The sequence below is a fragment of the Perna viridis genome, chromosome 3, assembly GCF_037379345.1.
Source record: "Perna viridis isolate PV_CMFRI_1.1 ecotype Kerala chromosome 3, ASM3737934v1, whole genome shotgun sequence".
Taxonomy (NCBI): domain Eukaryota; kingdom Metazoa; phylum Mollusca; class Bivalvia; order Mytilida; family Mytilidae; genus Perna; species Perna viridis.
The window spans coordinates 42,108,352-42,134,770 of NC_142447.1; the positions used below are offsets into that span (position 1 = coordinate 42,108,352).

The window sequence follows — 26,419 nt, forward strand, 5'->3', positions numbered from 1 at the left end:
ATAGTGTGCGCGGTCAGGCGAAAGACAAAGTGTTTTAAAAAATGAGTTTCTTTGACTCAATAATACAGGCATTTCGATTTTGAGTAAAAATAACATAAATTCGCTGTTTAATTTGAGTCAAAAGTGATTTAAATTAATATTAAAAGAAGTCAAATATGCAAAACCAAGACTTTGAAGACAATACTTTGTGCTTTTAGCCTAGGGGTTGTTTTCCGATGTATTATATATATAGAATATCTCATTCACCAAGGTATTACTTGACAGTATATGGTTTAGAAGCTTCACTGAGATTGGGAGACGAATAGACAAGCACTGTTAGAACTTTGGCAGTTAACTCCTAAAAATTCCTTTTATGAATTTGGTATGGAAATTTTTCATATTGTTCAGAGCTATCACTTGAGATATTATTAGCAGATTAGATGCCCCAGACTTCACTGCAATGATATCATATGCGAATCTTAAGCCCCGCCCCGCGGAGCTAAACCCCTTCTGCTCGAAAATTTGGTTCATTATACCAAGGCATTTATATTACACTCCCTTGTTATACAGAAAAAATGTGGAAGTCACTGCATCGTTCCTCTTGAGGCCAGTCACTCCTCTTTCACGGCCCCCACTCCCTTTCGAAATTTCTTGATCCGCCAGTGATTATTAATTATATTAATTTGGTCAGTATAATAAAGGTTTAAACCATGTTTGTTCCAAATAAATATCCCGGGTGAAATTAACTTTTGTCAATTAAAGACTTCATATTAACTCGTATACAAAATTCTGGAAAAAAAACAACTGGGTACCGTCCCCCCTTTTTGACAAAATCGTACATAAGCACACTTATCATCGGTTTTTAAATTCATGATCTCTCTTTATATTATACTTAAAAAGCTGTTAACAGACATGATTTTTCAATTAAGATTTATATTTTCAATTAAGAGTTATTATAAATAAGTTTTCATGAACTCAATATCCCTAACAGGTGCTTGTTGTGCTGCCACCTACCATAGATCACATGTATTACACGGATGAATCTGATTGGATAACAATAGATTAGACCCCCTGCGAAGTCAAAATCATAACAAGCTTGTCCTTTTCTGCCATCATGGCGAATCCACGGAAGTTCAGTGAAAAAATAGCATTACACAATCAAAAACAAGCAGAAGAGACTGCTGCTTTCGAGGCAATAATGCGAGATGTTAATTGTGTCACGAAGGTTTGTAAAAAATGACTGACGAAACGTCCACACGAAAGAAAATTCCGGTGTATGTCTATTATTTGTAGCGGTTGCCTCTGAACACCAATAATATTACGATTATTCTTATATTTTAGGTTCCGGCAATGCAAAAACAGCATTTACAACTTCAACAAAACATAAGCACACAGTATAGAGCAGGGTCTCTCCCAAATGTTAACCAGATGGTGACAAATTCCAACGTCGATTTACAGGTGAGGTTATTTACGATGTTGACACATCGGACTTGCCTTCCATTTGTTTGCTTAAGCTCTATCTGTCTCACGACGCAAACAAAATCCCATATAATTTATGAATTGCTTTCATTTGTTGTAGAATGCATTTCAACATTTGGATGATTTGAGGCAAATGCCTAACCGGATGGACAGTAGATTCCATGCTCCCAGAGACAGGGGGAGAGCACTGGGTCCACACAGAAGAGGATTTCCAATTGATAAAGCCAGGGTAACTTAACAATATTGTTTTAAGGGTTATGCAGTATATTATATATATATATATATTCCAAGTTGCATATATTTATATTTTAATATGATATAAGTTCAAGAGTGCATTTATTTCATATCAACATTTGAGTTGACCTACTCACATGAATTTATTCCCCTTGACTTACCTGATTTAGTTTTAATATTGAGGATTTCACCTTAATTAGTAAAAATTGACTTATCTGGTTGAGGTACATTTGTACTTTTTATTAATGATCGTCAAAATAAAAAAAAATCCCTTGGTGTTAAATCCAGGATGAGAAAGAGGCACTTTTTGTCACAATGTTTGATTTAGTTATACAATTTAAGAAATCAAACACACAACTAAATTAAACTTGTTTATTTGAACTAAAACTTAATTTGAGAAAGTCATGGATTATTATCACTCTCCTTGGTGAAGGGCAATCAAGTGTCTCTGGTAATGATGAGGCACTAGGTTGAGTCATGACACTGGATGCAGGCAGGTAACTGAATTCGGATACATCTTCCTCATATGATTCATCATTATGTGCAGTGATTGTGATTCTGGTCTGTAAAAGAAGAAGAAAAATGATTTTAGTTAAACATTTATACATGTATTTTGATTTCAGAATATTACTAATAAATATACACATAGCCATACCCAAAATGATATTTTTTATTACAAAAACATCTATGTTTGAATAAAATTAAAACACTGAATTGTGATATATTCCCTACTTGCGGAGCTCGGGATGCAGCCATATTTATCCTGTTTTTGCAGAGTTACCTCCTGTAAGAGCAGGTATAATTTCGAAGTCTCTCTAATAGATGTTTGGATTCGGAAAAGAGGTAACTCGAATGAAAATGGAATCCCAGCTGACAAACACAACAGTGTTTCTAAAATTTGCAGGGTGTTTCATTTTGTTGGTAGGTTACATAAGGATGATTTTCATATGTATCCTGGGTAAAGAAAATTTATGGCGGGGTGAGTAGAAAGAGAAATTACCTTTTGACTTTTGAGATTTTCGAAAGGATTGTCGATATTGGATGGAAAACCTTACGTGTTCCGAATAGAACCTGCTCCAAAGGGAGATAAATGTTGACAAAATGTTGGTCCGCAAGTCGGGAATATGTGTGTCAAAAATTAGGACAGATTGTTTTTCCAAGATAAAATGTTTCATACCATTCTTAACATTAATTGTCTTATACAGTGCCCGCAGTGCTTTTATTGTGTACATGACCTTATTGTCCTCAATCAGCTGGTATGATCGTGACCTGCTTGACCATGTTTTACCATAATTTTCACCTAGATATAATAAGTATTAATATGCAGAGACATTAAAAGAGTTAACAAATTGAACTGGAAATCCCTACATAATGTTTAATGATGTATTTTTACGTCTTGATGTATCAAAATCAGTTGTTGCGGACACGACCTGAATCATGACCCCAGGTTGCCCGAAGTTGATTTGAATGTAGAAATCAAAATACTTGCTGAAAAACTGGAATAACTTCTTGCAGTGTTTTGCTTGTAGATCATTTTCAGCTTTTTTTTTTCGTATTAGCCTATCTGTTGTCCGTATTTCTCTTCTTTGCAATTTGTTTATCGTAGTTACAGTAGGTCAAAATGGCTGATTTTTGTGTATTTATTGTTTAGTAGAAAGCCTGTATGTATGAATATGTATGATGTAGTGTACCGAAAGCTCATATGTAAATTCTAGAAGAGGATAACAACAAAAATTGCAGCGAAGTTTTGTGGTTTCGAGATGACTAAAATTATTCTAATGGGCACATTTTTGCGACCATGTTGGAAAAAGGGCATGGTGCTGCGCCATGCTGCTAAGCTTTAGATTTAACTCTATCCCTTCCACTTTAATGCCATTTTCCATGTCCCTCATTCCAATTGCCAAACACCAGCATACACCCCTGTCTCATTCTCATTTCTTTCCCCTTTGTTACCTGACTCAATGTACAAATTAGAAGTTCAGAAAGGATATAATTATGCATCTGAAGACGCATGAAGAAGCAATCTCATATTGCTATCGAAATAAAGACATTTTTCTTATAATTCATATTTCCACTGGAAATTTTGATATTGTGAAGATTTTTTACATCAACTGCATTCTTGTAGATGAAATTTGATATTTATTGAATTTTTTGTTGTTGTTTCAGACAAATTGTTCACCGTATGGTTCAGCTTATTTGTCCCCTCCACCTGACACAAGTTGGAGAAGGTACTGTACAGACTTTATTATTATAGCCTTATTGTCGGTTGCTTTAGTCTAATTATAATCATTTAAGGCACTAATTTTAAGTAATCACATTAATAAATGAGAATATGGAACTTCCAAATAGCGTTTTGAGCAAAAGCAGTTGTTGAAATTTACATAAACACTCAATTGAGAAATCAAGAAACTTTTTATTCACTTTGAAACACCTACACTTGTACATCACAGAAATATATGCCATGACAGATAATTAAGGGTTAATACAGTTATAGTTTTTGGAAACTAAATCATATCTATTATTTCCCTTATGATTTTCTGTAATTTACATGTATTTGAATCAGATACACAATATGATGTAAATATGGTTATCCGCTGCTGAATATAGAATAAACTACACATCTTTTCTATGTACATTTGCAGACAATATTAATTGCAGGGGTTGAGATTAGAAGGATCCATGTGCCATTTATCAAATCCCAGTTGTAAATACCACTTAAAAATATGAAATTGTCACAGTGATTGTTAAAAAGGGAGAAATCTTTTTGCATCAATTTTGCATCCTTTTGTGGCGGTGTTATGTTTGTGTCCTTTAATTTTTATTGACCACAAATAATTTGGGGTTGTATATTGGTATTGCACTGTTGTCTATAGACACTTGGCTTTCGTGGAATAACTTGAGTATTAGTTGGTTGATCTTTATTAAATTTTAAAACAAGGTTTCTGACCACAAGAAAGTTGGTACTGATTTTGGGGATTATAGCCCAACTGTTTTAGAAGAAGAGGCCAAAAAGAAGCCTTAAACAAGCATTTCAACTTAAAAACTCCAGTATAAGAATGTCAACTATATTGTTTCAACATATCCTATACCACAATTGTCAGACTGAAATTAGTGGCCAGAAACATACATTTTTCTGATTTTAAGACAATAACTTGTTTATTATAGGTCCCATTTTGAGATTTTTTTAATTGAATTTCGTATGGAAATCCCTGCCTGCATTTTTCAATCAAATTTTAGATATCTCTTATGGTTTTTGAGTTATAAAGGGTCAAAGGGACAACACCTTCAAAAATTAACTTTTTATTTTTGGTCTGATTTTGAATTTTTTTGTTGGTTTTCGATTTATCAAAATACCTTATGTTGCCGGTTCATGCCTGGAACTTCCTTACTGTTTCTAAGCACTACACAAAAATATAGTCTAAATGTTATTTTTTTCATATGAAAGTGATATTACCATTTTTATTTTAATTTTAACTGGTAGGTTATGCACAACAACTTCCAAAATGAATTTGTAAGAAATCTTAAGAAATAATACTGTTATTTGCTTTCACTCTGAAAGTGGTGTTCCACTATGTTGGTAATCAGTCATAGTATGTCTCTCTCTATGTGAACTTAATTTGTGCCATTTATTTAGTATTTGATGGAGCCAGTTTGATAAAAAAAAAAATTGAAAATATATAGCATAAACTGGTGAGCATGAAATGAATTACGACCACTAACAATTTTTTTGGTCAAAAAATGGTATCACCCTGTCAGCATCATTGTCATTGTTAGCCATCCTTAACTTAAGTTTATCTTTTAAAAAACTTGAGTAAAACTTATCCAATATTTAAGAAATTTAAACACGTTGCTCCTAGGAATATGGTTGAGGGCTCTATAGTTCGTGGAGGTTTTTTGCCCCATCCCTTTTGGAAATAAGGGGCTAAAAGGGGAAAATAGGTGTTATCATTAGAATTGATAGAAAAAGCTTATTGTTGATCCCATTCTTATGGTTCAGATGTCAATCTGTTCCTTTTAAAATTTGATTTAGAAAATTGTTTACCGTGTAGGTTCGTCTTCAACTGTGACAGAGTTAAAGGGGTACAAAATTTGACAATTTTTTTTTTTAATTTTCAAAAACTTATATCGTTTCCACACTTGCCCTAACCAATCCAGGTATGACCTATGCGATTGGATCATGCATGCCCAGAGAAGCTCTTTATTTTAGTAATTGGTGCTCTTATTTCCTTACATTGGTCTCGTGCATTTGTTCCTAAGATCTTGTAAGGACATCACAACAATATATACATGTACTTTATCAGGACAGTTTTGTTTATTTGTTGTACACCTCTACCTAGCCTTCCCATTTCATTTTATTCAGTAATATTAAATTTAGTTTTTTCTGACAACTATTTACCATACTTGCATGTTTACTCTATAATTGCTCTAGATGAACAGGTAGACAGACACAAACAAGTTTCCCATTCTTGCACAAGTGTAATAATTACAAAAATGTAGGTAGTGCAAATTAGATTCCTTTAATAAGATGCAATTGGTGCAAAAGGATTCTTCCAATTAAAAATGGCACACTGAAATTCTGACTGTCATACATAATGACCCATAATAATAAAAAAAAATAATTCCAATCACTGTCACTGCAGTGTCTTGTAAGGAAGTATGTAAATTCTAAGTATATTTATTGTAACAATGTGATCAGCATTTCATTGTGAAATATGAGTGATTCCTGATGTAAAAATGTACCAAATGTACAAGCATAGGGAACTGTCTGTACAAGGAAACATTATTTCAGCACATGAATTTAAATATTTACTATTTGAATTGACAATTACTGTTATGATATAATTAATACATGTAGGTGTTTCATTTGAAAGATACAAATTGATCCAAATATTTTTAAACAAGGCATTCTTTTTAGCTTTTCCAGCATTTTGAGTAGTTATTTTTTCATTATTTATAGTTATTTTTTACATGAAAAGATTATTTATGATGAATTATATGACTTATAAAGTTAATTGGTATATTGTAAATAAAATGATTCATTTATCATGTGATTACTGTATGTTTAATTAATGTTGTTAATTACCTACTTGCTAATTTTGTTTACAGTTTTATCTTCTTCTTCATTTTAATTTTGAATTATCCCAGCTTTTTAACAGAACTTTATTTCGGTGCTTTTGAAATATTTTCCATAACTGTTTACTTTTCCATGGACTTTGTCTATTTGTAGTTTAGCAATCCCTCATGTACATGTAGTGTTACACATTGTAGTAGCTTTTTATGTAGAGAATTATTTCTTATAACTCCTCAAGTTATTTTAGAAACTCTATTATATTGATGCCTTTTAATGCTAAATTGAATAATCTGAATCTATCATTTTATTTTTCTGTACACTACATGAACTGGGGATGTTGAAAACATTGTTAGGTCTGATATAATTATATTTTATTATATATCCATCTCATGCTAATGGTGGTGAAGAAATCAACTATTTAACTAATGTCCTTTTTCCTTTAACCTGCCATCCCCTTTTCAGATTATTCCGACACCTAAATGGTGCAAATCTTTCACGGTGAGTTTGAAGTTTGCTTCATTTAAAGCTATCCTGATTTACAGTTAACCCTAACGAATACTAACAAAGCCTTCTTACTTGCTGGGATATGAATTTCTTTATTCTACATGTAAATAATAACTCTTAAGTAATTGTCTTGATTCTTCTACTCAAATGTATAAGTATACACCTCTTAGAACAGCGTCCACTGTGATTAATTTGCATTTATGATGTAGTTCACATAAGACTTAATTGCCAGTTCACATTTCAACACTTTTTGTCTTGCTCAAAGAATGAAAACATACTTCTTTGCTATTAAGAATTTTGCATGCAGGGCTACTATTATGGAAATTCATGTCCTCTATTGTCATCCTTTCACATTTTGTATCGATATTGTTCAATGTAAATAGTGAATGAGATGCATAGAAAGCTTGCGGTAGATCTAACTGCAGTAAGGGTTCCCCAAGGCTTCAGCTTTTATGTAGTATTCCTTAAATGCAGCTTTATATAATGTCTAACCAACCTGTATAAGAGCTATAAAAAATCATGTATTTCCTGATACTTCTCAGTTTTTGCTTTTGTGGTGCTTTTGTGTAAAATAGATCTTTTTATAGCCATACAAATCAGTTCAATAATTAATATGCAGGTATCATAATGTTTATTATGATACATGTGCCAGTATTTGCCTTTGTCCAAATTGTTCTGTAAACTTACAAGGCACACATGTTTAAGAATTCAATACACAATTATGCAGATACATGTAGTGTTCAGTATTTGTATCAGAAGAGTTATGTTTAGGGTTAGAGAGAAATAAAAGACATCATAACTCCCTGTATGCTGTACTTAGGATATATAAAACAATTTCTTACATAGGGGTGCAAATAGAGAAAGTTGTTCAAAATATCTTAATAGGGCAATTCATATCATGATACTTCTACACAATAACTCATTATTTAGATGTACACATCCTTATATTACTACATAGTAAAATACCTCGAAGAGTGTGACCAAATATGCCCAAGGGAGATAATAAGAAGTTGTTCAAGTATTTAGAAATCTTATAACTCATTATTTAGATGTACACATCCTTAGCTTTCATGTCTTGTGTGTAGTAAGTAATGATGATTTGGTTGTTAGAGTTGATGTAATTTTTCTGGAAATGAACTCAATATGAGGTCACTTATGGCTAGAAAACAACATAACATGTATTTACATACATGTACATGTATAAGCAAAAAATTGTCAAGTGTTCTAAACTGCATGCATCATTCATTTGAGAAAAAAATCTTATTTTTTATTCATAAATTTTCAAATAATATACATCAAGTGGAGAAACAAGCTCAGGGCTTAATCTAGACATTTTTGTCAAGAAGTTTAAGTAAATTCTGTATGAAAAATAAAATTATTGACTTTTTTCTTTGTAATCTATTACAAAAACTCCCTGTCAAAGAAGTGGGAGAAGTGAGCTCAGACAAGGAGAAGTTTTTGCTCATTTCTCTCTCTCTAGATTAGGCCCTGCAAGCTTTTGTTTTGATGAAATATAAATAAAACAATACTGTATTTAAAGTAGCTAATGGTATGAGAATGTCCATGTACAAAACACAGTCCCTTGCATTAATTTTGATATTAAAAAAATGCATATCTAAAGCAGTTCTGATCAGACATTAATTGTAATGAGGCAGTGAGTGCAACACCTCCTATACCACTCAATGATTTTTTATGAACAGACATTTTTTTTCTGCTTTTTTGTGGAATTTCAGTGTTTCAAATCCAGATTTTTTTTTTGTACAGTATATTATCTTCTGATTTTGCCAATTTCTTTTGATTGTTAACCTTGTAAAATCATCATTGTATGAAACTTTCTTGAAAAGTTGTGCATCATACATGTATGCACATAGTAGATGTGCAATACTGCATAAAGGTATTGGATGCCTGCAGAGGATGATAATCCAACTTAAGGATTATATAAAACCTTTTAAGCAAATCTTAACTGCTTGATGAATTGTCATTAAATAGGCATCACTGTAAAGGAAGGTTATCAAACTTAAGGGTATTCTTTTTTTGTGGATTGCAGAGCTCACATTATTTTTTCTTTAACACTTCACTACTCTTGTTGTCTTTGAAAACTGTTGTTTTAATTAACTCTACTAAGTACATGTACATGAAAGTTCTTGGGCTTGTAAAGCATTATTGAGGAAAAGTAGAAGGATTTTAAAGAAGAGAAATAATGAATAAATGAATAAATAAAAGATAAGAAGCAAGAAAAATGATGGTTATGAGGAATTCAGAAAGTGGTTCTTGTTACAAAGTCTGAAGTTCTTGACCTTTAAATCCCAGAATTGTTGTTCAGATAGTCCCAGATCCTGAAGTTGACTGTTACATGTACCGGTATTTGTTCTCTTCTATTTCTAGCAGTGAGCCATTTAAATTCTTAAACCATTATTTTTGTAGTTCTTGGTTCTAGCTAGAGATATTAAGTCACACCTATTTTCCTATAAATGTTGCATCAGTTCATCTGAACAGAATACCCTAAGACTACTTCTCTACTGCAAGCGTTGTCTTCTTCTGCGGAATACCTTGTGTCATCATTTTTCATACCAACCATCTAGTACTCTGTCCATTACCCAAACAAAAGCTTTCAATATCACTGTCCCAAGATTTATGATCACTAGTCTGTATACAAGCATATAAATTTTAAACAACTTTATGATTTACAATTTTAAAAAAATGTGTTAAGGCAAAACAAATAATAGTCTAAAAAAGTAGGATAGGTAGGTAGGGTAATTTTTTTATTTTTCAAAATTTTTCATTGAGATAATGGGAAAACGATCCAGACTGAGCCAAATGGCCATAAAATGTTTAGTGTAGACACAAAAAACTAGGGTAAGTAGGGTAGCTGGAAACAGACATGTTATTTTTTTGCCTTGGATTAAAATTAGGGTATTGATTGAAACTACAAATAATAGGAATCCAGTACATATGTAATTTTTATGTCATAAAAGGAAGGGGCTGCATGCTTTTCTGTTTACACATTTCTAACTGATAGAAATTGTACTTGTGACAGTATGTAACATTAATTAGGTATGATGTAAAAATAATCTTAATAATAACAACGTGAAAGGCATGATTTGGACTGGTCATTTGGTATAATGGTTAGACAGGGCATGACTTATCTTGGGGCTTTTGTCTAACATGCATGAAATGGCAATGGAACTAAAAGTCCTATATTTTACACACATACAGCTGTTGAAGGAACAGAATTGACTGGTGAACAATGATGATTAAGTGATCTGTAGATTTCACATGTACAATAAATATTTAGTTACACACATGTTTTTGTCTGAATTATTTAGGGAGGGTTTGATAGATGTAAATTGGAAGCTGTTTGTACTTCTTGAAATTATGTTGATCGACTTGAAGACAGTAAACTGTTTCAGTGGTTAGAACTTCATAACACTATGCAGGCAAGCACTTATGTCAATTGTTGATTAAGGACAATATATTATCTAAACAGTGAGTTTCCTGTTTTCAAGCAATTATCAGTTAGGAATTTTGTCTTAGATTTTGACCTTTGGCAATTCAAGAAGTTTGTATAGGACACTATTGTTATGGAATATAGTCATAAGTGTAACCTGCAGGTGCAGGTTCATACAGAGGATGGGTGTGTTCCTCCTGAAACTGAAAATTATGTACATTTAATCTTGATTTTACTATAGAAATCATTGATAAATTTGATTAAATTAGTTATTAAGTCTCTCCCCCACTTTGGAGATATTGTTTTTTGTCCTGGCCATCTATCAGTTACTCTTTTTTTAGGCAACTCCTCAGAAACTTTAGCACCAAGTTCACAAACCTTTGTAGGTAGTTAGGACATGATATGTAATTGTGCAAATGACCGAAAATTTATGATAAACTGAGTATTGTGGGAATTAAACCCCTTTGAAGTTTTGAATAAGAGAGACATAATTTTTTGTTGGCAATAAAAAAACCCTGAAAACTTTAATGATAACAGGATCGTTACCTCTTTAATATACACCTGTTTTGACCTAGACATTGATGGAGCACCTTAATCATGTACAGTGGGATGGAAATCTACTGGTTACTGGTTCAAAATTTTAAAGTCTTAGAAATTTTCAATGAATTTAGTTATTATTTTTTTCATAACTAAGATAGACCAATGTTATTTTTGTTCTTTATGAAGTCAGTATTAGTCCTGCATTCATATAGGTTTAAGTTACCTGAGCTGTACAGTTAGCATTGTTGGTAGAACCATTTATTCATGTAAATACATTAGCAGTAGTAGTTCTTGGTAAAAATGAAGATATAATGTTGTTTAGTCTATTATTATGGAAATTAGTAGAGGATGTGGAAAGATGAAAATTAAAGCAATTTGTATACCTTAGATTTTATTACCTGTAAAATGGGAGAAAGTCTAGATTACATGTATTATTCAACCATTTAAAAGATTGTAATTATTTATTCAAATTGAAATGCTCCATAATTCTTTTTTTTTAAATTGCATTTCAAATTAAAAAAGATGTTTGGATAGAATTAAAGGTAATCCCTGAAGATAAAATCTATAATTAGAGCCCTCACTATGTCAGGTAAACCCACTGCCTGTTTCATTTGTCTGTCTTAAGTTTAAATTTGCAATGTTCTCCTCCAAGACCTATGGATATTAATTTTTTTTTGTTATTACATGTATTATCTTTTAGGTAGTTTGGGCTATGAGTGAGGAGAACATTTACTGTTACAATCAATGTGGGTGATCTTGATACACCCTTTGATTCATTAACATACTTTTTTTTTATTCTATATTTCTGCTAGGAAGAGGGTATTTAAGATTTAGTTAAGTGATAGAAAAAATGAGATAATATTTCCAATTAGAATAAATTAAGATGCTCTTGTAAGTCATGTTCCAGAAAGGACCATAGTATGTTCATACCTCAAATTATAATCAAACTCTAAAGTATAGACAGTTATCTAAAATCCTGAAGAAGAAACATCCAGATATCTCGGTAATCATTGAGGGGAAAGTGTCTGTACTCTTACTTAGCTTTGTCATTACACCCACATTGATGGTGACATGATCAATAATTGCATTCCACTGACTCTGAACATTTCTCTGTTTGTGCTATCAAAAAATTGGAAATAAAATTATCATCAAACAGTAGTATTACAGTCCAAATATTTTACTGTGTAGAAGAATTTGAAATCTGATCATGTTTGGTAATTGATCAAACAGCATTATGATCAGAGTAGAACACATCTGTTACTGTCCTATTCCTGCAGCAGTCAGATACAAAATAATTTGTTTTTTATTGTCATCATGGTTAAGTCTATTTACCTTATTAATTTAGATCTATTTTTAGAGTCCTATTGGCAAGCTTAGATTGCTGATCAATTGTGTGTATTTATTTGCATATTTTCTGAAAATTGAAGTTCCTCTTTATGTCCTGTGGTAGCTACAGCTAAAGGCCAGGTTAAAAGACATATGCCTAATCCTAAATTTTATAACCAAATATGTTAGTTGAGAATTTAGTTGCTGTTGAATAACTTGAAATATATTCTAAGTATGGTTTGCATTGATTTGAAAATAGGCTAGATCACTTATCAAAAAGACTTTCACATTTCTTCGCTGAATTAATCACTGCAGTAGGAAAGTCATTAAAATCATATTTGTTATTAATTTGATGCCTTATTTCCTAATTTGAACAAAACACATTGAAATAAGAAACACCCATCAAATTTCCAGAACTCGGTGTTTCATATTTCCTAGCATTAATTTTACATTAATTTTATGCCTATCTTGCATACATACAGATGATAGAAATAAATGCAGTTGAATTAAGCCCAACTCGCTTTTGTTCAATTTTTTCTCATTACACTTTTGGAGTAATTAAAAAGTTGTAAAATTTTTGTCCCAAGCTGCAAAACCATGGAAAGGTCTGGTTATTGTTTCTGACTGTTTGTCCACAACATCCTGTGGTCAATGTTCTGTTGTTCAGTAGATTGCTTCCATATTTGGTATGATATACTGTTTGTAGTTGTGTATACTTCACTTCTATTTCACTTTTCAGTCTAACAAGTTTTGTATCAATTGTCGAATTTGTTTAAACTTCATATTTCATTATCTCAAAGTAAACATTGAGTACGCATTCTGAAAAAAAAAAGATTCACATGATAAGATGGGAACTATCAATGTTATATAGAGAAAATTTGTCCATAATTAAAGAGAAAACATTGATCTTTCTGCTTCTTATGGTGGAAGGCCTTTTGAATCTTCCCTACGTCGTACTATAAAGGAAAGTATCTCAGTGAAGGATGACAGAAGATCTGGATTCTAAAAGAGATTTGAAAAAGGACGGTTTCTGTTGTAATTCTACTGATTTTGTTTTTATAACAAGTAATTATGATTTCAGTTGGGTAGCGATTTCAGTATTAGATAATCAAACATTAAATCTCTTGACTGGTTAAGTAGCACTCCAGCTAAGGATCATGCAAAATGTGATTCATGGGTAAAAAGCCTACATATTTTTATTTTTGATATTTTGTTTGAAACGTCATAGTAAACAGAAATTAACGTGTGGTTTTTCATATACCCTCTGCTCTTAGGAGATAAAAATTATATAGAATGCACTGTAGGTTTCAAAATTAAGGGAGTTAACTCTGTAAATGACGCTGAAAAACAATAGAATCTACTGGAATTTCAATGTTGATTATCTCCTAAGAGCAGGCAGATTTGAATTAATAATTACACATTTCATAGTACAGACCCATAAAACAACTTAATTACAAAAATAAAAATATGTAGCCTTTTTTGGAGTGTATCACGTTTTTCAGATTTTGCATGATTCTTACCAAGACAGCTACTTAACTGGTAACTTGTAGTCTATCATAGTAACTATCAGTTAATGTAAGGTCTGCTTTATATACATGTTTACATATAAAGGACTACTGACTTGCCAGTTATTATTTTCATGTTAGGCCTTTGACTGTGCCAGTCAATTGATTTGTAAAGAAATTTCAAGTTTGATATTAAGCCAGTTTAAGGTCTCACCAACTTATTGACACACAAGGGAGCATATAAATAATGTCTGTATATATTGCTATCACCCCAAGCAAAATGATGAGAAATGTGTTGAACATCATGAGATGAAGTTTAACAATTTTATCCTACATGTATGGAATGGATCTGAAAAAGGAAAAGTCCAGTGGACCTTAAGTTCCATCTCAAAATGTCATAGAGGCATAGATTAAATTTGAATTTCCAATCACTGGTACACAAACATAGGAGATAAAAATATACCTTCTGTCTTGTTTCATACAGTACCAGTAAATGGCAGTGAGGTGTATCAGATACTTGTAAGTCAATCTTCCTGAGTAGGTACATGTATCCATGTAGTTAAAACAAAGACAGAAGTATTAAGCTATATATGTATGTATAGATAGAACAACTGTGTGATAGACATTAAAAATACATGTATAAAGTATAAAATAGTTAAAAATTGAAGGGAAGAGCTATACAGACTTTTAAACAATCTTACATAGATAAGTGTAATTTATTGGTCTGGGATACAGTGCAAATAATGAGCTATATTCTCCCTGCTGTCTGTTACGTCCCAAACAATAAAGATGCTGTAAAGGGCATTAATAATTCATGGGACCATTTTATATTCTCCCTACATCATGATATATGTAATACAAATGACATTATATTTTGTATTTCTATTTTCAGAACTAACTCAGATTCAGCAATTCATACAAGTACTATGGGGCCTTCAGATTTAGATCAAATGGGCAGTCCCACAACTCCACCAGCTCACAAGAGGAGTAAGTTCACTGCTTTAATATATTAGAAATTTTCTTCTAAAAATTTGGCATATAATTAACGTTCCCTGCTGCTGAAGTCAGTGTACCAATTTACAAATTTAATTTTCCTTGGACTTAGATTCGCTATCTTGATTATTTGGCAATTGGAATTCTTTAGCCCTGATACGATAAAAGCCAGATCTGTGACATGTCATTGCAAAATGTACCTTACATTCTTTGATTTTTATAGAAAATGTCTCTTGTAAATGTAAAAAGGTGATTGTGAAAATGGAACAAATGATACTCATTGTTTAGTATTGGTTCAGTCTATAGATTTTCAGTGTTACACATTATTGAATTTTTATCCTGTGTACTAAAGGTATGATTGATGTACTTATGTATACTAGACTATTAAATGTAAAGGTTATTGAACATTTTGTGGAGAAGTGATCATTCTAAGAATTTACTTTCGTTTGGAGTTTTTGGATTATATCAGGCATTAAGAACTGAAAAAAAATGCTCACCTCTTTTATCCTATGAGTTCAGTTGAAATAATGTGTCTGTAAAATGGCCTTTAAACATAATGAATAAACTGATCTCAGCTCCAACACATGAGAAAAAAAAGAAATCTTCTAGATTTTCAATTTGTGTCACTTGTCACCTCTGATATGGTTTTTTATGCACCTGCAACGATAAGTTGGGGGGTATATTGTTTTACTCCTGTCCATCCGTCCGTAATTCCGTCGATCTGTAATTCCGTCCATAATTCTGTCCGTCCCGTAAGTTTTCCACACTTTTTTTGGAAAATCCTTGAAGATATTGAACTGATTTTTTGTGTGTGAGTCTTTAATGATTAGTTACAGATCGAGTTAAAGTTTCGTTCCACTACGCTGTGTTTTACCAAAATTATGGGTCCTGGACTTAAAAAATCCATGGAAATAACAGTTTTCTGCACTTTTTTTGTAAACCCTTGAAGATATTGAACCGATTTTTTGTATGTGAGTCTGTCATGATTAGTTACAGAATGAGCTAAAGTTTCGTTCCGCTACGCCGATTTTACCAAAATTATGGGCCCTGGACTTTAAAAATTTCATGGAAATAACAGTTTTCCGCACTTTTTTTTTTATAAACCCTTGAAGATATTGAACTGCTTTTTGGTATGTGAGTCTGTCATGATTTGTTACAAATCGAGTATAAGTTTCATTCTTCTACGCTGAGTTTTTCCAAAATAATGGGCTCTGCACTTAAAAAATTGTATTGAAATAATAGTTTTTCAGGTTTTTTTTGTAAATGCTTGAAGATATTTGACCGATTTTTGGTATGTGAGTCTGTCATGATTAGTTACAGATTGAGTTTAAGTTTGGTTCAGCTATGCTGAGTTTTACTCAAGCCACATGTGGGGGTATCATTGTGTCTCACAGACACAATAACACATCTGACAAAGTGCTTTTTACAATTATGAGTTATGATATAGCTGTATGAAGGTTAAATGTGGGGGCATCACTTTATGTAGTGTTAAGCTGTGTTTGCTGAAGATGAAACTTATAACAAATGTACATGTATATATCATGATATCTGATTAATTGCTTATCTTATAAAAAATGTGATATAGATCTTGATCAGTAATATGTAATTTATTACATTTGACATTTTGAGTAATCATGATATAATCAATTACATTTTTACCACATGTAATGCTGATATAATTAATTACGTTTAAAAGTAATTAGCCCCAACTCTGATTAGTATAATGATATTTACTAACTAACCATACTCATTGTTTTTATTTCAGTTCTTGAAGTGGTTGGTGGGGAGAATGTTCATGGGGATGCCATGAAAGGCTATTGGGATCCCAAAAAAGTAAGTTGACTATGATAGTTAGTGACATATATCCACAGCCTGGGGCCCAACATGACTCAGATAGTGTTTATTTGTCTCTTACCACATGCTGTTTCTTGTGGAAAATGATTATAAAATGTGCAGAAATACATACAAAGTTTCTGGCATAACAGTCTTCTAAATACCTTTTGAACAAAAGCACTTAAAAAAAGGAAGTGTCAGCTGTCTCGGAGGAATTTCTAAGCGTATATACATATACAAATGTAAGTGTTGTAAGAGTTATCTCCATTTGGTTCAGATCTCATTTGCAAAAAATGGTAATTATTGTGGTTATACATTATGATTGGGTCTCCTTGTGCACAAAAAATGCATTGTGTAAATATGAATCCTTATAGTATTACCAATTAGTAAGTAAATGAATTAAACAGAATTTGAAAAGCTATTGAAATCTGTTTATTTTGTGTAATGCTGGTATATCTTATTGGATAGCAACTGCATGTAAAACTTCAAGCAGATATTAGTATTCAATATTGTAATGGTGTTCTATGTGAATTAATGTCATCAACTAGTTGTTAAATTAGTTTACTCAGTATAATTAAATGCAGTGAGATGATGCAAAAATCATTCACCATCTAAATTTATGTTTATTTTATGTATTGTTGGAAAGAAATTATAAATCATGCACAAGGTATAACCAGTTCTCAACATATTGGGGGGCACTACTGGTAAAACGAAACTTTAACTTTTCAAAGGTTAAAGTACAGGCATATAGCTAGTAGAAAAAATAAGTTCTTAAAAAAGGGGCACATTAAACCTTTTTAAGTGTTAATAGTCAATTGTGCTGTTTGGTGCCTGCATTCATTTGCTTAAATGAATATTTTTAAATTGCTGTTGCTTGTTGACATGTCTCCTTATAGAGGATTACTAAAGTACAGTTTATTTTTGTACAAACTTTAGTGGTTATCTAGGTCATGTTTTTAACTAGAGATCATATTCTGGAAGGTTTATACAACTATGAATTATGCTAATGCTAATGGTATTAATGATCATTGCAATCCCTTTTCACATCTTTCTAGAGAATCTATTTTACATCTAAAGCCCCTTTTGTAACACCATAAACTAATGCATTAAAACTGATAGTTGAAAATGTGCACTCATTTAGAAATAAAACTACAATGGGATTTTAAAAACAGAATTTGTTATTGGCTGTGAACTTCATGACATTGTTTAAATATGTAGCATTTTGTACAAAAATCAACAAGATACTTGAATACTTTTATTTCAAGGTCACTTCGTTCAAAGTATGCATGAAAAAAGTACAAGTTTATACGATTTGAATAAGGCCTAAAATCAATACCGTTGGTGATTTGCTATTGATAGTATTTAAATCATCTTTACCCAGCAGGAAATCATCGATTTTAAATTGAAAGACATTTTTGTTGTCAAAATAAACGTAAAATTAACATTTGTATTTATATTGTAATGTTGTAATTTTGAATAAACATTGAAGGTCTAATCCAAATGTTTGATGTGTTGCACTTCACTTTAATGTTTTGATTTAATGTTTGTATATATATTCCTTTAATCTGGATGGCTTGGTTTAAGTCCTGATTTTTTTTAGGTTTAAGGTGTTCAAAATTAACCATCTTTTTTATACCACTGCAATAGAATTTCTTGTTGTATTTATAATGGAATTACCCTTTCATCAATGTCATTTGCATCTGTTAACTTTTGTTATTTACAATAACGTGAATAAAAGTTATCAGATCTTTGCATTTTTTTTAGAAACATGGTAGAAGGCCCTTAAGTTCTTTGAGTCTTTTCCCTACCCCTATTGAAAAAGGGGGTAAAAGAGGGAAAATGGGTGTTATGATTAGGATTGAAAGAATAAGTTAATTATTGATCCATATTTGATTCAAATGTCAATGTGTTCCCTTAGATATTCTGTTTTTAATTTTTTTTTAACAGGTTAAACTTATCTTTAATCAGTTAAAAAAAATAACTTATTTAATATTTTTTATGATGCCACATGAAATTTCCTGTCTTCATATTCAATGAAATTTCAGATATATCTTAAGGCTTTAAAGTTATTACCATCATCTCCCCCTATAAAAAAAAAACCCAAAACTTTTTTTATTTTGGTCTGTATTTGAAATTTTTTGTTTTATCATATTTCTGATGAAAACTTGTAATTTTATTCTTTTTATTGTGTCCAGAGCAGTTGTTTTGTCCATAATGAACTGTAAGTCATATGCTTAAGTGTGTCAAAAACTTGCCCCAAATGAACAGAGTTCAACGTGCTAAGGTTGCATCATGCTACACTCTGTGAAGCTTTATATTGTCTATGCACAACTTCATGATGTAATTTTTTCACCATCAATAGTTGGTGCACACCTTTAGCATTATTGATTAAGGGTTGTTTTTAATTTTTGATCATGTTATGCTAGTATAACTTCAGGACATTTTAGCTTATATTACTAATATATACAACTTCATATTAACTGCCCCAATGTTAGTAATGTCACATAAATTGGTTAAACATAAAAGTAATCTGGAAAAAGTTTGGTTTCTCTTTTTTATTCATGACCATTTATTTTTGTTTATTTCAGTTACAGTCAAGACCAAAGTCTTGTGAAGTACCAAATATCAAGTGAGTGTTTTTGTTTTGTTATGTAGGTTTGTTGTGAAGGAAATTGTCCGGGCCTGGAGTTCATAAATGATTTAAAAAATTACCAGTTTTATTTATTGTAAATTTTGTTGTGCATGTGTTTCAAGGAATAATCTCTCGTCAGCAGCATTGAAATCAAATATGTAGGAAGATCATAATCAAAATATTAGTTGTATACAAGAAGTACTCATAACCAAGTCTATTGAAAGAGGAAGCCAAATTCATCACTGAGAGGTCCTACCATATGCAATGCAAGGAATGAAGCCTCAGCATATTTTTAAATTTGGAATACTGCAAGATTTCATAATAGGACTGGGTAGATAAAATAATGATATAATTCGGGGTCAGGCAAGTCTGACTAACAGGTTGGTAAATATCCTTGTGGACCTCAGATCCACCAGCAGCGGTGAATACATAGTACCTTCAAATCCTTGTTTTTCTTCAAATTTAAATTTCAAGTGTTCTGATTAGTTAAAATTTGATTTCAGGAAGGATTCGACTTATTGTTATAAATGGGCCCAGTTTACTGACTTGAACATTGACATCAAATAATAATAATAGTAAAGATAAGATAATGAATTATATTCAATATTCAAAACAAATGAATTATTGTTAATATTAAAACAGATGAATTATCAGTGGTTTTACTTATAACATTGTACTGTTACTAGTAAATTTTAGCCCCCCCCCAGGAAATAGCGCATGAAATAATCTTCATTTAAGAATTTGAATTTCCAATGATGATGATTATGACTTGTATGATAATGTTACCTTTAATATCTTATCTCACATTAATGTTGGTAGTTTTAATTTTATTGTTAGCCATTCACATTTATTTGATATTTGTTTGCCATAATGATGTAATGATAGTTACAGCATTAAGTCAGTTTTCTATTACAACATAACATTAGTGTTGTGGTAAGATTTCACCTTACATTGAAATTAAAGAGAAGATTGTGGTTTTAGTTCTCCCTAAGGGAGAAAAAGTCAGTCAAAGAGTGCAGACTAGAAGATATGCTGTAATTTGTGGTAGAATTATGTACAATAAGATTGTTTGATGTATGAGTCTTTAGCTAGTATAAGGGAAAATTGATTGTAAAGAGATAGAACATAAGTATTGCCCTTGCATCTTAATTGTACATGTAGACTTTCAAGATGGTTTTTTTTCTGGAGTTCTAGAGTTATAAGGGAAAACCAGTCACTGGGATGAATCACTTGCTGTGTCTGACTCTAACATAATTTTGAATATTTTCCTCCACTATTAGTAAACCAAATATATCACTGAATTAAGGGGTTTTCCTGGCTTTAGACCATTAGATGGACCAAGGGTCAATTTAATATAGGAGCCACTGCAGTGTTCTCCCCATGCTTTTTGAATAGCACACTGCTGACTGGCATAGCACAGCATATTTTGCCTTCCTACAAAATTATAGCACAGTGCCCATTGTACATTCTAACTAAAATTAATTACTAATAGCATAGTACTAAAAAATTAGCACTGCAAAGTACAGCGCTATAATGGCTTGGGAAGAAAACTGAGCCTATGGAAATATTCAGGATTTCAATGTGGAGAATGAAAAACAGATGGGCCCTTGCGAAATTCCAATGGGCCAGGAATCTCTTAATACTGTCATTAGGGACAAATAAACAGTTTATTTTGGTGCCTTTATGATGTGGGGATTTTTGATTCGTCAAAAATCTTGGCTGTCGTTACTAAAAATGGAACATAGGGGTCAGATAGTAGTTTTTCACATAAATATCTTCTAAACCATTAGGTTTAGCTGAAATCTGACAGGGTAAAAGTGTTCAGCATGATGAGATCTATCTCTGGTCAAATTTTGGTTTTAATCTGTTGAGCCATGTTGGAGTTATTGCCCTTTTTCAACAATTTTTGCTATTTTTAATGTTATTTCTTTCAAAAATCTTGACACTACTTGACCAATTTAAACCAAACTGGGTATGAATGTTCCTTGGGGTATCCTGCATAGAACTGATGTGGGGATTTTTGATTCGCCGCAGTTGGTGAGGTACTAATTTTCGTGGTTTTCGTGGGTAGGCCAAACCACGAAAATTGGTTCCCAACAAAATGGAGATTTCCATTGAAGTGTATACTGAAAACCTCAAAACCACGAATTCAAGAATCCACAAACTTGTGTTTCTTCCTTAATCATTGAAAATTGGTATCCACAAATTAAAGTTCTTTCAGAGTAGTACTGATTGCAGTTTGGAGTTGGATGTTCTAGAAATGGCAGCAAAATTGTGTGTCATAAGTGATTAGTTTATTAGAAATTAAGTCCGATAAGAATTGTGTGTCTGCATTGGTCCTGAAATGTACAAGGTTCAACATACTGCTGGGGCGGGGGTATTAGTCCAATTAGGGGCAATGCCTTGTATTTACTTAATACATGAAGAAGGGGAATTCCCCATTATTGCACAATAACTTCAAAATGCTTCAAGCAATTTTCATTAAAATTTTATGAATTGTTTTTTGTTGTTGTTTTTTTTTTTGTTTATTAATGTAAGCTTTTTATTTTTTTTATATTTGGTGTCAATTATTTAGTCACAATCAAATTTAAATCTGTGTCAGTCCATATTCACCCCAATCATCCTGGGTTCAACTTTGCAGGTGTATTTAGCAGTGCTCCAGGAATCTTTTAATTCACTTTCTGTGGAATAATATAACAAATTTTAGTCACAAAAATATGAGCTCCCAATGGATGGATTGATTTAAAATTTGGCCAAAGGCCAAGTGAGCTTATGCCATCACTTGGCGTCCGTCGTCGTCGACAAATTTTAAAAAATCTGCTCCTCTGAAACTACTGGACTGACAGGTTTTAAGCTTGGCATGATTGTTCCTCAGGGTGTTCTGCACAAAATGACCGTTGGGATTGTTGATTCATTTAAAAAATATGGCTGCCATTACTAAAAATAGAACTTAGGGGTCAGATGACATTTTTTTGCAAATAACTCAAAAACTGTTGCCTTTACCAAATTTCTGGCAATTGGTAAAATTGTGAAGCATCAGAGAAGGACCTATGCCAAAATTTTCAAAACCATTCATGGACTAATGTAAGAGTTACGACCCCTTAAACAGCAAAATTCTGGTTCAGGCCATGAAAATGCTATGAAAAGCATTTCCTGCATTTGACAGTTTAGTTGATTTTAACTTAAACTGTCTCATTCCTCAAGTTTTTCAAATAAGCAAATGGTTAACCAGGTGAGCAATTCAGGCTCTCTTGAGCCTCTTGTTTATAGATGGGGTGTATGCTTTAAGCGATTTTGAGTGCCGGCTGTGAGTGCCGGCTGATATCAACTTCCTGATATGTAGGCTTAGCCATATTTTGATAAGAAGAGAAGATTTTCCACATAAATCTCATTTCCCTATGGATGAATGGATTTCAGATTTGGTTTGTTGCTTTGTATGAAGGGACGTATGTTGTCAGATATTTTGGATGCTTTCTAATTTCAATATCCTGTGTAAGTGAGGGTCACCAACTACATGTTGAACTCATAATTTTTTTTTTTTCGCTATGCATATACAAAATGTATTGTTTATTTTTAGTATTTATCCGACAGAGGAAGATAACAGTGTTGGACAAATGGGACACATGCCCATTGCTTCTAACACTGGTTCCCTGCCTGATTTAACGGTAGTCCACTTCCAGTCACCTCTTACAACACCTATTGATGCTGAAGAGGCTTATGGCTGTTCTCAGGGAAATCTTTCTCCCACAAGTGCTCACATGCAGGGTATGATTCCTCCTGGCAGTCCTACAGCACAGAGCCCTAACCAGAGACGACGACCAGGTGGTCATCCTAGTCCATTAGTGTTGAGTGGAGGACCCGGATCACCACAGATGAGGTTACCCCATTCACCACCAGGCAGTGTAAGTCTTATTCAATATTGTCTATTGTTACATGTATGTTGTGTATCTGTAAGTCCAGGTTTTCTCTGGGTGTTATAAGCATGAACTTCTTTTTTGCATAATTAAATTAAGCAGTCATTTCAGAGTATGGTTTTTGTCTTTTGAAATGTTTCCTTATACATTGCTGATAGTACTTAACATAGTAACATGATGTAAAATTCCTGTTTTTGTTCTAAATATTGAAATTGTACCATTGTATGTGTAGTTTTTCCTGCAATAAACGATGCTGGAAAAAATGTACTACAAAGAATAAAATAGGAAATCAACATCAGCTGTCAGTGAAAATGCTTAATTGTACTCTGTTCAATAAATCCTACCACTTCAATATATTTCCTTGTTATGTCAGTGTTGTAATGTTATAAACATACCCATGGCTTTTAACAGAAACATATTGTCAATGGTCAACCCGATTAGTATAAACTGTGGAAGAATTTTTACAAAGTAATAATGTGTAATACACAAAACCCACTGATAGTCATACTGCCGACTCTCTTCAAAGCTTCAAAACTACTTTGTTCTCTTCCACTGGAAAAATACATGTCTTCTTCTGGAATTGGGGAAAAAACTATATATTGAAGTAAGTAATCGAAGTAAAAAAAAAAACAAAAAACAAAAAAACATAACAACTAGATGCCAAGTAAAAGGAAGGATATAAACAGTATCATGAGGTTTATTTTTTAACAGTAACACCATATCCAGCACTATGATGAAGGATATTAGGTGTTTTATATTACTTTCACAGTATACACAAGTGTAATAATTAGGACATTGTGACACACACAAGTAATGTTGACCCTGAAACATAATTGAAATGTTGTGCCTTGGTGTTTTAATTTGCATGTTTTCTTTGTTTGTCAATTCTAACTAATGAAGAAATTTTAAACAGAAGATGACTGAACATTACCGGATGACTGAACATTACCGACCTGTTTTTTTGTAGCACATTTATAAGTACTTTAACACCTTTCTGTTACAGTTGTATGTGAACTCTGTAATAATGGCAATTATTTGAAGATAATAAAAAGTCTTTTTATGAAGTAAGGTGACCTTTATAAGTGAGGTGTAACTTCCATTTGCTAAATGGATTTATAAGATGGGGCGTTCTTTGATTTTTATGGTTGCCATTACTGAAAACAATTCAATATTTGCTTTAACTATTCGAACATCTTGGAATTTCAAACATTCTTTTAAAAAGTAGTTTGTCAAAATTTAAAAGGTTGTAATGCTATAAATCATAATGGGAGGTGTTGACACTTTCCATGATCACCTTTACAATTACAGAAGAACCTGTGTATTCTTACAACCCTGTTAGTCTTTAATTTGATTCCTTTATACTTTCTGGTACTTTTATATTTCCTCATTCTAGCTGAAGTCGTGCTATAAAGATGTTCAGTCTGTATTCTGTAGTAGACACCAAGACAAATATTTAATGAAACCTTACAACACAGATACATGAGAACATCCTTTCACTAGTTCAATTTATACAACAATGATGAACTATATTTTTGGATGTCATAAAACAAAGCAGAAGTTCTGATGGGTTTACTAATTCGTGTTTTGTTGATCTATTAATGTGGTTACCAATACTTGAATGTAGATTTTGTTGCATTAGATCCTTTTTAGTTCATGAGATGGACACAATTTCCGCTTACATTAAAAAAAAATTATTATGAACTTACATGTTCGATAATGTCTAATAAGCTGCTCATAAGTTAAAAAAAATCAGCTGCAGCTGTATTAAGTTTTTTAGCAATCATGAAAATAGTATTTTTTCTGAATATTTTTTTAAGTATTGACAAAATTTTTAAGTCAAAATAATTTTCCTTTTTTCATTAGATTGGTGAAAGGCAATGAAATTTAATGAAGGCAAAAGTTGTATCCATCTTTTATAAGTTTGTTTATTTGTTGTAGTATGTGTGTGTTTTGTTTGACCTTTAGGTTGTGAACCCTGACCCCACCAAACTACCATTGGATCCCCGAATAAGGCAGCAGCAAATGTTGTATCACCTTCAGCAGCAACAGAGGCATGGAGCCTCGCATCATCACCCCGCCCCCACCCAGTCACACCCATCTCAGTCATCCAATCATCAAGGGGCTAGGGTGCCACAAGTTTGTGTAACTGCATGTGACCAAAATGATACCGAGGTTAGTAGCCCTTTGAGTTCGCAGTAACTTTAAGATCTCATTTACAGTATATGTTTTATGCATGTACTTTCTGGCATTGTTTTTTTATGGTTGATTCTAGAATGATTTCAGTAATCCACACTTGATAATTTTTGAATTGTTGTATGCATATGGCTGATTAAAATGCTTTAGTCTATACACATTTTATTGTTCAACCAGTAACTTAGTGGAGTCCTCTCCATAACACGTTTTACATCATTTACACAAACATAATGTGAAAAATTGAGAAAGAAATAGTTCATTATGGTTCTATATATCTGTTACCATTTTTGGCTTTAAACTTTGGTTCTGGATAGATAGGTAGGGTTTTTACAATCTAACACCCCAGAGAATGGAAGACAATAAAATCTCAAGGGAAAAATTTCTAACAATGTTTTGTCAAGTGAGAAACATTGAAATCTTACATGTACATGAGGGTGTCTGAGATTTCCTTGTTTTGTATTTTCTGGCAGTGTTTGAATTTTTTCTTGCTTTTATAAGAGAGTATGTGATTAGTGTGCCAAATGCAGAATGTCCTGATTACAGAAATTACTTTGTATTTACAAGATGTCATAAAATGTTATATCGTGACTTCGCAATTGTCACATGTTCTCACCCAAAGGAGATCTAAATAATAAATACAGATTATCCCAAAAAGATGGCTAAAAATGGGAATGTGTGTGTCTCGTAATTGAGAAAATATTGTCTTAATGGTATCACCCTGTTGCCATTGTCATTAGTGTCCGTTTACTTTAGTTAATTTACGATAAC

General features: G+C 32.2%; 1 protein-coding gene across 7 annotated transcripts in view; it reads left to right on the forward strand.

Annotated features, from left to right (window-relative positions):
- The first annotated feature begins 1,039 nt into the window (after positions 1-1,039).
- LOC148622325 (CREB-regulated transcription coactivator 1-like) overlaps positions 1,040-26,419 on the forward strand; it is a 33,885-nt gene continuing 8,505 nt past the window's right edge. For 2 of the 7 annotated variants that reach the window (XM_088572152.1, XM_088572154.1), the window contains exons 1-9: positions 1,040-1,204; positions 1,321-1,437; positions 1,559-1,687; positions 3,859-3,920; positions 7,226-7,261; positions 14,979-15,073; positions 16,845-16,912; positions 19,501-19,541; positions 23,122-23,446. In XM_088572152.1, the coding sequence (XP_088428278.1) occupies positions 1,094-1,204; positions 1,321-1,437; positions 1,559-1,687; positions 3,859-3,920; positions 7,226-7,261; positions 14,979-15,073; positions 16,845-16,912; positions 19,501-19,541; positions 23,122-23,446 (984 nt within the window). In that variant the 5' untranslated portion in view covers positions 1,040-1,093. Of the gene's footprint in view, positions 1,205-1,320; positions 1,438-1,558; positions 1,688-3,858; positions 3,921-7,225; positions 7,262-14,978; positions 15,074-16,844; positions 16,913-19,500; positions 19,542-23,121; positions 23,447-25,423; positions 25,631-26,419 lie in introns of all 7 variants that reach the window. The other 5 variants (XM_088572147.1, XM_088572149.1, XM_088572148.1 and 2 more) reach the window with 5 other exon arrangements.